Source organism: Bombus fervidus, chromosome 12, assembly GCF_041682495.2.
Source record: "Bombus fervidus isolate BK054 chromosome 12, iyBomFerv1, whole genome shotgun sequence".
Taxonomy (NCBI): domain Eukaryota; kingdom Metazoa; phylum Arthropoda; class Insecta; order Hymenoptera; family Apidae; genus Bombus; species Bombus fervidus.
Genome location: NC_091528.1, coordinates 7,082,097 through 7,096,357, shown reverse-complemented (window position 1 = coordinate 7,096,357; position 14,261 = coordinate 7,082,097). Strand labels below are relative to the sequence as shown.

The window sequence follows — 14,261 nt, the reverse complement described above, 5'->3', positions numbered from 1 at the left end:
TTCACTCGGCCACGATGGCGGAACCGACCGAATATTCGATATCTATTCTGTTTCTTTTATTTTATTTGGCTTCGATGTCGTTCTTTTTTCTTTAGAACGAAGGAGGGGATGTTTGTGACTGGCGGGGACTGCACGGTGGCGATGGAGGAATTAATAGGATTTGTAAGGGTTAATGCATGGGAAGGGTAAAGAGGTGACTGAACATTGGATGACGTTTAAGGGGAAATATCGCGTCTATCGTCCGTTATTACGTACAGAGGATTTCGAAGTATATTTGTGCGATTTAAGATAACGAGTCCTTACATATTTCTATCGTCTTTCCGAAGCAATTAATGAACTTCGTAAAGCTTAATGGATGGAAAGGGTAAAGAGGTGATTGAACATTGTGGATGTCGTTTAAGAGGAAATATAGCGTCCATCGTTTGTTATTAGGGAAGTAAGATTTTTTGGAGTCGTTTCTGACACGAAGAATTTCGAATTTTATTCGCGCGATTTAAAATGACGAATTTTTTGTTAGATATATCTGTAACTTTTCCAAAAGAATTAAATTACAGGCTTCCGTAGAATTTTTTAGAATATTTCGGCTTTTAGAACTTCGTTTATTTGACATGATAAGTGCCAGATATGTCTATCATACTTACAAAAAAAGTAATGCGATTTATAAGGGTTAATACATGAGGTAACGACAGGTCGAAGCTGACGAGGGAAATTAATTTCTTTGCAGAGGAAGCAGGAAGTCTTTATACGGGCAAGGAGTCGCCGGTGTATTTGCATAGGCAATGGGAGATAAAAAATTGAACATCAATTCGAGAAGAGGGCGAAGAAATCACGACGGATGGGAGGAAAATAATTGGAAGCACTTTTGAAGCCGGTCAGGAGGGGAGCTCTTGCTCTTGAGTGTCTGGCCCTTCGCGAGATCTCGGGTACTTTACCTGCTCGTTTCGAATGCAAATTTCACGGGAAAATGCTGCTCTTATATTTCTTAACAACGGATCTTTCTTCCCCCGCGCAATACTCCGATATCGATACATCCTAGCTTATAATTAGAATTATAGAAATAGCTCAGAATTTATCTTCAACTTCATCAAAACTAAATATGGTAACCAGTCAATTATTTTTAAAGAGAAAGCTAATAAATATTGAAAATTTGTCCTACACGTTTAAGAAGCTGGATCGTATAAAATGAAGCTCTTCGACGACGTCATTATTTTTGTCGTTTTTTTTTTTTCAATTTATTTATAAAGATTTATTACTGGAAAAAATAAAAGAGTTCAATTAGGAGAAATACTTTCTTGGTTCTTTTTCAAAACGCGATACCAGTGTCGCCCTCAAGCGAGTAAGATGGCAAAGACATTTAAGAAGACTCACCCTCTTTCTTCTGGCCGCCCTTAAGAAAGTAGTCTCCACCCTCGTGGTAAGGCAGCTCGCGAAGGAGTCGGTAAAGAACAGCTTCGAACGACGCAAGAAGCACCTGAAAACGAATTTCTTTCGTTAGTAAAAACGTCTTTACCCTTTCGTTTCAATTTTTCTATTAACACTGCAAAAATTCTATTCAGTTTTAAGAAATATGAAACGGAACAACAAACATCCTAAAAGTGCGTTTTATCCATAACGGTATTAATTAAAAAATGGTCAATGGAAAAAAAAAGCAAGGATAACTAGAAATTCTCAGAACAATATCCAAAGGAAGATACAAAAATTCTATATTTCAAATGGATTAGGACAAACCAAAGAAACTCGAAAGAATTGAAGAGCGCGAGTCGGTAAGAAAGGAAAAGAATAAGGCGACTTTCTTAAAGAAGTGGCGCCTCCTTTTAAGAAACCTGTAGTACCCTGTCGCACCACTAAGAAGGATGGCGCGCTGTCCGAAGAAAACCCTTTTTTCTTGCTCACTAACCACCCTTTAACTCGCAAAAAATTTCTATAAAAAAAAAAAAAAAAAAAAAAAGAAAAGAAGACAAACACCAGCTCGAAAAAGAAGAAATAGTACCAAACCAACATACTATAACATATAACGCTACGATAATCCATTCGTATCTATTCTGAAAATAAAATTACAGCGATTTAAAATACAACGTGGAGGCAAGCATTCGCAAGCATTTTCCCTCAGGAGCAGCTCCCATTTTTTTTCTCTCGGTTCACCCTCTTTCACAGGCAACTGGCAGAGGATGGAGGGGGTGGGCCGACAGTACGAAGAACAAAAGATGAGTTCACGGTCGGTTAATTTAATCTAAGCAAACATCATATAGATGGTACGTGAATGTGTTTCGCAGGCAGCGAGCGAAGGAGGGTGAAACTCGCCGGAGGAAGACAGAGGGTGAACAGGGGGCGGACGAAGCCAGACTCTCTGAATCTAGATACATACGTAAGTACAAGAGTATTCAAGACGGCGCTGAGGAACGATGTTTAGCATGTAGATGAAGATCTCGGTAATCAAGGGTTGCAGCCCCGCGGGCGCACTTCGTCAAGTCTTACTTATTTCTGGCCGATCCGCGATCCGTCAGCTCGTTCCACCCCCTTCTGCCAACTCTTTGAGATATGTACGCGTTTGTGAGATTCAGTTTTGGAGCCACGTTCTACTAAAATTGATTACGTATAGTGACGAGTGCACAATTTGGGGGATGTTTAACATTCGATTTACGAAACCGGTCAAAATGATTGGTCGCAGGCTTTTTATTTTTGTAGTGCAGTCGCAAACGTGCAGGTGATTTTTACGATGATGTCATGGTGTTTACTTCCATTGTGACGGGAATATCATTACATATATTCAGAAACACTCATCGTATCGCTTTGCTTTCAATGATATATATATAGATTGTATATTAAAAATAATCGTTGGTCTTGTGCTTGTAGCAACCCTTTGAGATAGATACGTGTTCATGAAGAATATTCTTAGGAGACTGTTTCGATAAAATTGGAAATGTTTGTTCGTTAATTTAAACGACTGTGTTAGAAGGAAAGTTGAAGTTTGAAAATAAGAATCATGTTATAAATCTAATATCAGATAAATAAGTATTTCCACGTTTTATATTTTTAAAACATTATTCATTTCGGACGACTCACTTTCCGAGTCGAAAGTGAAATACATCGAAAAAAAATACATCATCTTCCTCTGTGTGTAAATATAAATTTTAAAAAACTTACGTTCGTGGTATCATCGTTTTGCTATATTCCTCGATCTACGAAATCAATCCATCGCTTCTGAGCTGTTCGTTTGTCTAATACAAAAGCTGTAGAATCAAATTCTCACCGGACGCACAAAACTAGAAATAATAAAAACGAAAGGAAATGTAGTAAAAGGGGCTGGTAGAAAATTCAAAGCGGACCATTATCGAGTTACCGTTACTTGACCTCGCGATTTATCCAACGAGAAATAGAAGCAGAAAGAGGGAACGAGCGGTGGTGGTAACGAAGCCGGGACACCCCTTCTCGCGAATATCTCGGACCAAAGCCGTATCTCGTTCGAAATGATCGGGTCTCGTTGTCCGAAAATTCACCCCGTAATCGACGGACAAAAAGTAATTTCCCATCGAGACCGGGACAAAGGGTGATTTTGCATGGGGGGTTTCGGCTGGCGATAGCCACGGGGGTGGCAGTGACCGGTGCGTGTAACGACCACCCCCTTCCTCTGCAACCACCCCCAACCCCTTCGTTTCCCGCTTGCCAAGCCGAACGGACGCTTACGGTGAACGCCACGTGCACTCTATGCGTAGGAAAGGTGAGACAGAGAGGAACATGGACAAAAGGAGGATAAGAGTAATGCTTGCACTATGTACGAGTACACTGCGTTCGATCCACATTGTATGTGGGGCTCTGGGGCATTTTTCGTTCGTGTTTTTTCCCCTCCTGCGGTGGATATTATAGATGGTTGCTGATTGGAAGCTGTTTCGTGATGTGATGGAAAAATTTAGAGGAGGAGATTGTAATTTCTGAACAACTTTTCACATTATCATATGTGATCCATGCAAGATATTAACCCCACGAGCGAGAGGTTAATTAAATGGTTTTAGCGGAGGGGAATGTTTATTAGAATCTGTTGGTTTTTAGAAGAGTGATATGGAATTTTGTGGAGAAAATTATAATTTCCGAACAAGTATTTCCTTATTATGCACGATTCATACAGGACGCTGTTAATGAACTTTTGCGGGGAGAGATGAAGGTTTACCGAAAGTTGCATTTTATGAAGTTGGATAGAGATATTCTTGTAAATCTCTAGAAATTCATATATACATAGAACTTAAGGGAAATAGTACTTCTAAATAACGTTAAGAGTCTTCATGGATATTTATCTTGCAACACTTTAACGAACGAAAAGCGAATTAAACGAGCGTTTCATATTATCATGCACGATCCATACAAGATACTGATCCCAACGTCAAGGTATTAATAAACGATCGACAGCACAAAGGAAATCCTCCGGTCGAGGATTTACAGTCTCCTTCCTCGACAAGAAAACAAAATCTCACGTCCCAATATCGAGAACAGGAAGCAACCCTTCTCCAACCCCCTTTCGAAACAATAACCCCATCCAAAGATATACGTTGCTCCGATCGAACGTTTCTTTGTTCCATATATCGATTTACGACACCACGCGCGTTCTCCAAGAAGACAGAGAGGGTCCAAGAAAAATCACGGGTCACGGTGCGATGACACGCGTGAATTTACCGAGAATTGGTAATGCGGCTCGGCTGCAGCGCGATAAATCGGCATGGCCAACTGGTCGAGCCAACGAGCCGTGTCTCTCGCGCGACCAATCCTCTCTCTCTCTCTCTCTCTCTCTCTCTCTCTGTTTCTCTTTTTGCAAATGAAAGAGAGAGATAGGAGGATGGTGTAGAGTATAGAACAGTGGTTCTTAACACGTTGACTGCCACGCGAATTTTCCATATTTTTTGTCGTGGGAGTCGCAATAAATTGAAATACGCTACGCCAGAACATTGAATTTTTCCAAAATATTATATTGTATATGCGCACCTTTTCCTGACAATGTTATCTGTATCATTCAGATTGCCGAAAATTTGTTAAAATTTGTCAATTAGCGTAAAATCTATCCTATTTCTATCAATCTAAAAAATTGAGTAACATGTATTCATCGATGACTGCCGTGGCGGTCAATGAGTTAATTTTTTCGTAGTCGCGGAACAGTTTAGAAATTATAAGGAAAATTTTCACTGCTCCAAAATCATCCAAGTCGTAAATAGACTGTAGATGTCTATGCAATTTTATATTTCTATGAACGAGACTAAAGAGAAAGAACTTCGACAGAAATTTCTTTCATCCGCTAAATATCATAGCATATACTCCGCGTTGGATATTTTACGCATTTTTATTGTATACGCGTACTACGTACATTTAGATATTTGTAACATCAAATTTCCCGAAAATGCATAAACACCCGCATAATTGTAAAAACTAACGATACGAATATGCATGAACGTAATGACTGTAAACTAGAACGATTCTTTTAGAGGAATACTTCGTTTCGCGGTACACTTGTAACAAGTTTCTAAGGGACGCTATGTATTCTATGCAACACCGGTTAAGAACCACTGCAGCACTGGTATAGCAAGAAGAATGGACAGCGAGAGGGAAAAAGAGAGGAGAAGAGAAGGATGAAAAACGAGAGGATGAAGAGGGCTGTTGTAGACTATCCTCGACGTTCACCACACGCTATTCTTCATACTCCATTATCCGTGGTCCGCTCTACGCTGCTCCATTATGCCGGCACCGCGTATAAACGACGAGTTGTGCGACGACCAGCCACCCTACTGTCTGTCCAGGGGCTACCTTCGCGAAACACCGATAAACACCGCTCTTCTGTGGCTGGTTTGCGCGCGACACGCGGCAAAATCGCGCTCTTTTTAGCGGAATAAATTAGAGAGCGTTTCATACGGCGGGTAGGAGATGGGAAGATGACGGTAGAGGCGCGAAAGGTACTTTACTTGCTACTAATCTTTCGTATATTACTTTCACAGTCTCCACTGGTTAATTTTCGATGGTATACTTTCACATGGTGCAATAGTATCGTATAATGAGTTACTAGGTTTAATAGTAATGGATTATTAGGTTAATTACGATCAACACTGTGAGGGGTGTATTACAGTGTGAAGATGAGAAGATAGAGGGACGATATAGGCGTAAGAGGAGGCGATAGTTTGGTCGCTTCGAATGATACTTTCGGTGTCTCCACTGGTTAGCTTTTGGCAGAAAAGTTTGCCTTTATGCAGAACTCACGTCGTTACGGCGTTTTATAGTGTTATATGCATAACAATGTAAATGTGTATAATGTTGTTATTTAACGGCATGATACTTTACCTAACATAATATATGCATCGTGTATACGAAGTATCAGCGTGAGCTACTCTTGTTTCACAAAACGCATCAGTTTTATTATTCATGCATTATTTCATATTTACAATTTAATTAGCTTTTTATTTGAATCGTTAGTACTTTAGAAATTGTACTATAAGACCATCGAAGTAGTCGATTTATTGCATTTTCACGGTAATTAGTTTACCATTCTTTTATATATTCTACACATAGAGAAATTTAATTATACCTTTCGACGTAAAACGTACAAATAAAAATATGCCGAACAATGAGACAGATCGGAGCAAATTTCAAAGGGTTAAAAAGAGGAGAAACTTTTTAAATGTTAAGACTGTGAAAAATAATGAAAGGTGGGATACGAAGAATTAAATAAAATCCCCTGTCCCAAATTTTCTCTGAAAAATCAGTCAGCTGAGAGAGATGGTTTATAATCCGCGAACGAGTTAATTACAGGAATCGTTGATGCGAGGCAACCGAACCTCTGAAATACTAAATTCAAAACGCGTGTTCGTTAGCAGAGAGCCGCTCGGAGGCAGAAGGCAAAACCAACGGAGAATCTTCCTCCCGGGGACTACGTTTAATTAAATCTTTTGCCAATTTACATACACGCACAGCATCGTCCTGGTGGAAGATCCTTTGGAACTGTCGGCTTTAGGGAAGCTTTGTAGAGATTCGTATCGTTACCTGCGCCACCCTTTACCTGACAGAACCACCATTACGAGCACCGATCTTATGTACTTTTTACCGTACCAACATCGTTGACCCTTGTTGCTCTGGCCACCACGGATCCCAGCTAAGCTTGTTTCATAATAATGGACAACAAAATTAGAAAGAGAAGGAAACTTCCTGATGTGATTCTTTAATAGATTAATTTTTTAATTAGTTCTTCTCTCCATTATTGATATTGTTGATTTATGTTAATAATAAAAGAAAATTGGGAATTGAAGAGAATATATTAAACGTAGAAAGTAATTCGATGATACTTTTAGATAAGTTTATCATTTACTTAACAGATTTTCCTTTGGAACAACCTTAACCTTCTTAATTTTTTACTTTTAATTGGAAAGCTAAGATACGTTTATGATTTATTTTAGAAATGATAAAACTGGTACTCTGAGATTCCAAGCTAGTAAGAAAATGTTTAAATCTAGAATGGAACCTAATTAATTTTTATGCCAATAAAAGAAGTTCTACGTTTATAACAGGGATAGGTTAATTTTTTCTTAAAATACTGCTGTGGAAAAGTTTATGAAATAAAATGTTTTTCTTACTGGAACATTCGTACCACTGATTCGAAAGACTCGAAATAATGATACAGATCGTGTATTAGAAAATATATAACATTGGTGCAAGAAATATTAATAAAACACACAAGTAAAATTATTACTTTAATTCTTATTGGAACATTTTATTATTAATTCGAGGCTTCTGAATTCGTCGTTTGAAGTTGCTGCAATAATCAACAGGAGAATTTTATTGGGTATTAGTAGACAATCCAAGTAAAATTATTGCACTAATTGCTATTGATAAGCTGGTACTTTTACTTCGACAAACTCCAAACGACTGCTTTAAAATTTAAATACAGAAACATGTCAAGAATGCTAGAGAAAAATCCAAAAAAAAGATTAACGTTAAATCTAAAGAAACTTCTCCAAACAAGAAACTACTATTAAAAGTTATGTTTAATATTTACAGATCTAAATGTAAAAATTGTGTAAAGAAAATTTGAAAAATTTTTTTAAAGTATCAAAATAAAGAACCATCCAGAAAATATCTTCAAAAGAACGAACAAAAAATTTTGGAAGAGAACCAATATAAGTGGACCGGAAAAAACACCCAAGTGGTCTATCGTATTTTGAAATACACTTTTATTTCGACTCGGTCAAAAACTACGATAACAATAGGTCAGTAGATATGTATATCTGAAATCATCGTTTTTTTTCTTTTTTTTTCTTTTTTTGTTTTTTGAGGGGGTGGGGCAGAATGTAGACGTCGTCGGTTTTCAGAGGAAAAAAAAAAAAACGAATAAATCGTTACCGACGTTTAATCGATTAATCGCGTCATAATATTTATACAAACATTATAACGCGAGCTTTCGTTTACCTTTTCTTTTGCGTTCCATTTCATGGAGGGGAATTTCGATGTGAAAGCGAGGAGCTTCTTTCTCTTTCGTTGAATCGCGAGATTTTTCTCCTTCGTTCGTGAGATACGAATCGATATATTCTTATCCTCTTGACTCTCCGTCGATACTCGATTCTCGTCCGACGCATCGCAATGAAATTTCTGCGAGAATCGCGAATCGACGATATTGCACACGAGCCCGCAGTCAAATCGATCAAATCGCGTTATACTATGAAAACATAATCGAAAGGAATAAAAGTTACACTGAGTGTATTTGATAATTGGTCGAGTTATAGAAAATCTGCTTATCTTGAAGATGAAAGAAGACTTTAATCTTTGCACTGAGAACTTTTATCTACGGTCAAACATCGACTTTAATCCGCTTGGTGTTAACATTTTCACTTTAGAGATCGACAATGATATGTGTATATTAAAGAATTTCAAGAAAATTAAAAAATTATTTTTTCCTTTGAAATACTGTCGAATTCATAGATAACACTTTTTGCATTAATTATGCTATTAGCCCAAAATTATTCCAATATCCGTGTCCTAATATTGTAACAAAAAGAAAAAAGAGGAGACAGAAAAAAGTTCGAACTGTAAAAGAACCGAAGTAAACAATTTTAAAACTACGAACACTCAGAAATTGTTCGATTCGAAATTCGTAGACGCTATATTGCATATACCATTAATTAAAAATTCGTATCCCAATATCGCTGGAAAAAAGATGAAAAGCAATATGAACACACTTACACAAAAATCGCATAACCTAAGATGGACCTAACCAAGCTAAAAAGTTTGAAAAGTCATAGACGAGATATCCAATTTCTCATCTGCGAGACAAGCAGAGTGCAGGATAATCCGGAGCTCGACCAAGCATCCGGCAAATACCCGGTACAAGTCGTCACACGTCGCACAGTCCGTCGACAGTGATGAATGACTCGATGAAACGACAATGCTCTATCTATGTACAATGTTTCTATATACATCATCATCATCGTCACCATCACCGTGGGCCAGCAGTAGCACGTTCACTCATCACACACTCGGTAAATTACAAATCAGCCCCTCTCTACAGATTTTCGATTCGTCGAGACATAACCAGCCAAACGAAAAAAGATAGGAAAACAGAACCAATCGAAAAATCAAAGAAGAAAAACCAAATTTCCTGGCAATCGCTGCCAGGCAAATTTCTTCGTCATCCTCGAACATGCACCGGATTGTTCTCTCTTGTTTGATTTCCCTTTTTTTTTTTTTTTTTTTTTTTTTAATGCCCACTAATAACTAGTTTCGTTCGCTTGTTCGAGACCAACACCTCGTCCATCTTCACCGATCACAGTTTGCTCATCTCAACGTTATCGTCCACGACAGTCGACGAGAGAAAAGTTCTAAAATCAGAATTATCACGGGAACGATTCGTCTGGCTCTCAGTAAGGCCTCCAGACGTTGTTGTCCGGTCTGACTTCTTCCTGTCTGACGCTGCAACTGTCCGCCACTGCTCTCTGCTCGGGGCTCTCCGAATTCTGAAACTGATTCCCGTATAATTGGGAATAGAGGATGCTGGGCAGGACGCCGGGCGTTGGGAAGTAGTTGCCGTAATTTTGGCCGAAGCCTTGCTCCTCGTGCACAGGACTCTCCGTGGTACTCGAGTCCGTCGATAAGGACCTGGGAGACACGTAGTCCTGGTACCTCTGACTCGGTGTCCCCGACATTAGGCTGCTCAGAGGGTCCAAGGGATCCGATTGACCCGTCGTCGTCGAGTCTGGCACCACTGTTTTCGGGGGAAAAGAGAAATTCGCTTTTGTGGTTTAATTTTTAACGAGAGTGATGGTGAGAATATAGAATCACAATGGGAATTTTCGAAGCACACAGTTTAAAATAATTGATGGATTTATTATTGATGAAAGACTACGACGGTAATAATGAATTGTTAATTAAGTATGAGATTTTAAAGCTTGAGACCGTTATCTTTGTAGGGAAAGAGAGATTGTCCTCTGTAGTTTAATTTTTTAGTTTGATGAGGATGATGGTAAGAACAGGTGTAATTATTCATAAATAGAAAACACATAAATACACGAGATATTACTCCAAACTAACTCATACTAACTTCCGTAAGCCTCAAACATTTCAATAATCCGTATTGCAATTACTAAAAATGAAATTAATCGTTATAACGAAATTAATAAAAATCTCTAAACGAAACCATCGCGGTGAAACGCTTGTGACACTTTTCTTTAACCAAAAGACATAAAACATAACTAATATTACTCCAAAGTATCCCATATATATCATAATAAACCCTGAAGAGTCCCGAAAGACCCTACTGAAATTACTAGAAATTCAATCAATTATCGGAACAGAAATAATACAAATTTCTTAACAAATTCAACACGATGATATACTTGGGAAGTTCCCCTGTAAATGCAGTTTTGTTTCACGTCGATCGGACGTTCGGTTCCCGAGATATCGTTGTTGGAAGCGCAAGATAATTTTTAATATCTCGCTACGTTTGTCCTTGTCGTACGCTCGGACCTCTCGCTCGCACCTCGTCACTGACCTATCACAAGCTCCCGTCACGTGCGCTGGTCAGTGCAGACACCGAGTCAGCGGCTTTTTTACTATTTACTATCGCGCGTACGCATTTCCAGGAAAAAATATAGGTCATGGCAATGACTGGCCCATTCATCTTCCCCGCGTGTATTGGCTAAGCAGCTTTCGGGCCCTGTATCTCGGCAACCGATCGAAATATCGACTTAAAACAAAGTGCGTTTTATAGAGCATGGTTTTCGCTGTCTCGGAGATGATAGCAGGTTTGATTTTTTCTGCTACAATTAGGTATATTAATCTTTATTTTGGGCTTATGGGTTAGAATCTATCACCTAATCTTTTTACCATTTTCTTGCGACGAATGAATGTACGAAGGTAAATCATTTGTTTCTTAAGAATTTAACGTTAATCGTGTATACTAGCGTAATTAAGTTAACACATTAATAAAAAGACAAGTAGATCAGTTTCGTTCCCGATAGTCTCAGTGATAATGATGACGTAATTCGACTATTTAAACCGATGGTTCATCTCTTTCTGATTTATCCTATAGGTTTTTTTTTTTTTTTCATCCTATAGGTACTTTGATTTTCAAACTGCGGAGACGCACGTTTGAATTTTTTCAGACTGAGTTTCGTCTATTCTGTTTGCAATTGTTGGAAAAGTTGATGACGTTATGGTGAAACTAATTCCATTGATTGTCGCTGATTGCGTAACGCTACAATATCGATTACAAATGCACTGTAGTGCGTACTGTAAACATCGGACGATCAACTATTAATACGATAGTTTGACAGGAAGTAAGCGTGCGTTTGGTTCACGTACGTTTGAACAACTATCCGTTGTAAATGAAATAAACCTATCAAATGCAAAGTATAACATATAATTAAAACAAACTGTGAAGATTTTGTCATTAATTTGTTGCAAAATATGAAAAATACCTGCTAAAATTCTTACTTTATACCTTGAATTAATAATTTCAATAGAAAGTCTTAATCAATCAGTTTAATTAGTACAAAATAACTCATCAAATAAATAATAGTTTGATCAGTATATCGTGCTATTGCTTCTAAAGAATCTTTAGCTGCAAGGCAAATCGTATTGGCAGCTAGTCTCTTAGCTTCTTTCTATTCTCCAAGATCAAAAATTATTTGAAAGGTTTCATCATACAAATAAAAAGATTCGAAAAATCACGATCAGTCAAATGAAATTACTTCGAAATAAAGACCTCTGGCAATGACTCAAGAAACGAGACAAAGATTGAGAATATCATTTGTGCAGAAAAACTACTTTAAAAACACTGACTGTGATTTGTAAAAATTTAATCCAAAAATTACATTTATAAATAGATGTTTTTTCTGAAACGAACCGCCATGCTAATACTTCTTAAACCCTCTAAAATCAAGTTCAAAAATCGATTTAACACGACGTTCCACGTTTCTCAAAGTAGCACGCTGTACTACGATAATATCAATGAATTCAAAGGAATTCCCGTGCTGTTAAAACGACGCATCAATGATGAATCAATTACGCGAGAGGAGGACGTAAAACATCTTCTGATGAGAGGGAGAGAGGGAGAGAAAGAGAGAACTGAAGACTTACGGGATGATACCGCTGAGAACGCATCCTGCTGTGCCGTGGATCCTGCACCGGTACCGGAAGTAACAGTGGATCCCGCTGTCGAATCGGGCGCCGTTGGCGTGTTCATAGACGCGGCGCCCGCGAAAGACGCCAACGACGAGGACGACGGGGGTGGTGGTGGAGGTGGCGGTGGCGGGGGTGGGAACGACGCTTGTGCCGCGCACGACGACAAAGGGCCGGGAAGATAACCAGCGTAGCCAGCCGTGCTTCCGTATCCCCATGAATTGCTTGCAGTCAGACCGAACTGGGACATGTCTGAGGAGATCATGCTCGTTCGTATATCACAATTGCGATTTTTGATCCTTTTCGGCCATCTCGACTAACGCGTCCTTCGTTTATGATCGAGGCAAATCAAATGATTAGTTAATCCTTTCAACGCTACGAAACCATTTAGGGCGACGAATATGTAAATAGGGACAAGTTCTTTTGACAATTTAATTCGAGCTATATCTTTGTTTAAATTTTTGTACGTTTTTGAACGTTCAACTCGAATGAAAAATGATAACACCACGTATTTCTTGAATGTCTATTACAGGTTTGTGAACGAATCGATGGTGTAATAATATTTATCTATAGAGAATATGTGTGTCACAGGAGAGATGATGATAAAACGTTTGTGTTTATTGTGATTTAATATTTTGTGTGTATATATAAAGAATATAATCTATTGTTTCTAACGTATGTGATTAACGATTGATATACGAAAGATATATAATAAATAACTTTAAGGACTTTGCATTTTTGGTTTTGTGTAATTTCAACACCGATGTAAGCAATATTCATAAACGACGTCGGATATCCGAGCACTGAAAGGATTAACAATTATCCTTTTTATCAGAAATGAAATCGAGAGATAAAGTAAGAATAATTTTTCTTATGAGCATATTGAATTTTATGATCATGACGATTTTATGATAATATGATTTTACGAAGAATTCGACGAGTTTTATGTTAAAACACTCATTCTTATTGAATGTTTGTTGTTCAAAGTTTGAAGTTCTCAAAGGTCCAAGTTAAATGATCAAGAAACAAACCGTAGTACTTTATACTAACACAAATAGAACTTGAATTGAAAAGGGGGGTACTTAGCACAGCAGGAAAACACATTGAAAGCAGCCAGCAAACGAGGAGCGCAAGCCAACAGAGGAGCATTTACGAACTTGTAAGAAGCGGTGCCATAATATAGTACACTTTCTCCAACTAGTCCAAGCCCCGTTTCGATCGAAAACATAACGCAAAGCTGATAAAAGAGCGAAGCACAAAGGCGAGCGAGGCCAAACTTAAATATCTTCCAAGCAAATCCATTTGCAGCGAACCAGGTAACAGGAAGCCAAATAATCGCATCGATATAACGACGAAAAACGTAAAGCCAAATATAAATCGGACGATTCCGCGAGCTATTACTTTTGAAAAAAATTCATTTCGAACATCTTAACTATGAAAATTCATTTTGGATATCTAAGCGTGCACATAATTATACCTGGATTTAATTAACTTCGTTATAAATTAATACCTGTACTTACATATACGTATTGAATGTTAGAGGACACAAAGAAAGAGGAAATTTCATAAAGACAAATGTTATTACTTCAGAAATTGTGGAAAATATTTTACATTCTATTGAATAC

The 14,261-nt window shown here is 38.0% G+C and overlaps 1 protein-coding gene across 9 annotated transcripts in view; it reads right to left on the bottom strand.

The window, feature by feature from the left end:
- Window positions 1-8,178: 8,178 nt before the first annotated feature.
- The window catches only part of LOC139993232 (uncharacterized), a 45,152-nt gene continuing 39,069 nt past the window's right edge, over window positions 8,179-14,261 (bottom strand). For 8 of the 9 annotated variants that reach the window (XM_072014754.1, XM_072014760.1, XM_072014756.1 and 5 more), the window contains 2 exons: window positions 12,595-12,888; window positions 8,179-10,219 (listed from right to left, as the gene is read on the bottom strand). In XM_072014754.1, the coding sequence (XP_071870855.1) occupies window positions 9,876-10,219; window positions 12,595-12,888 (638 nt within the window). In that variant the 3' untranslated portion in view covers window positions 8,179-9,875. The remainder of the gene's footprint in view (window positions 10,220-12,594; window positions 12,889-14,261) is intronic. The other variant, XM_072014763.1, reaches the window with a different exon arrangement.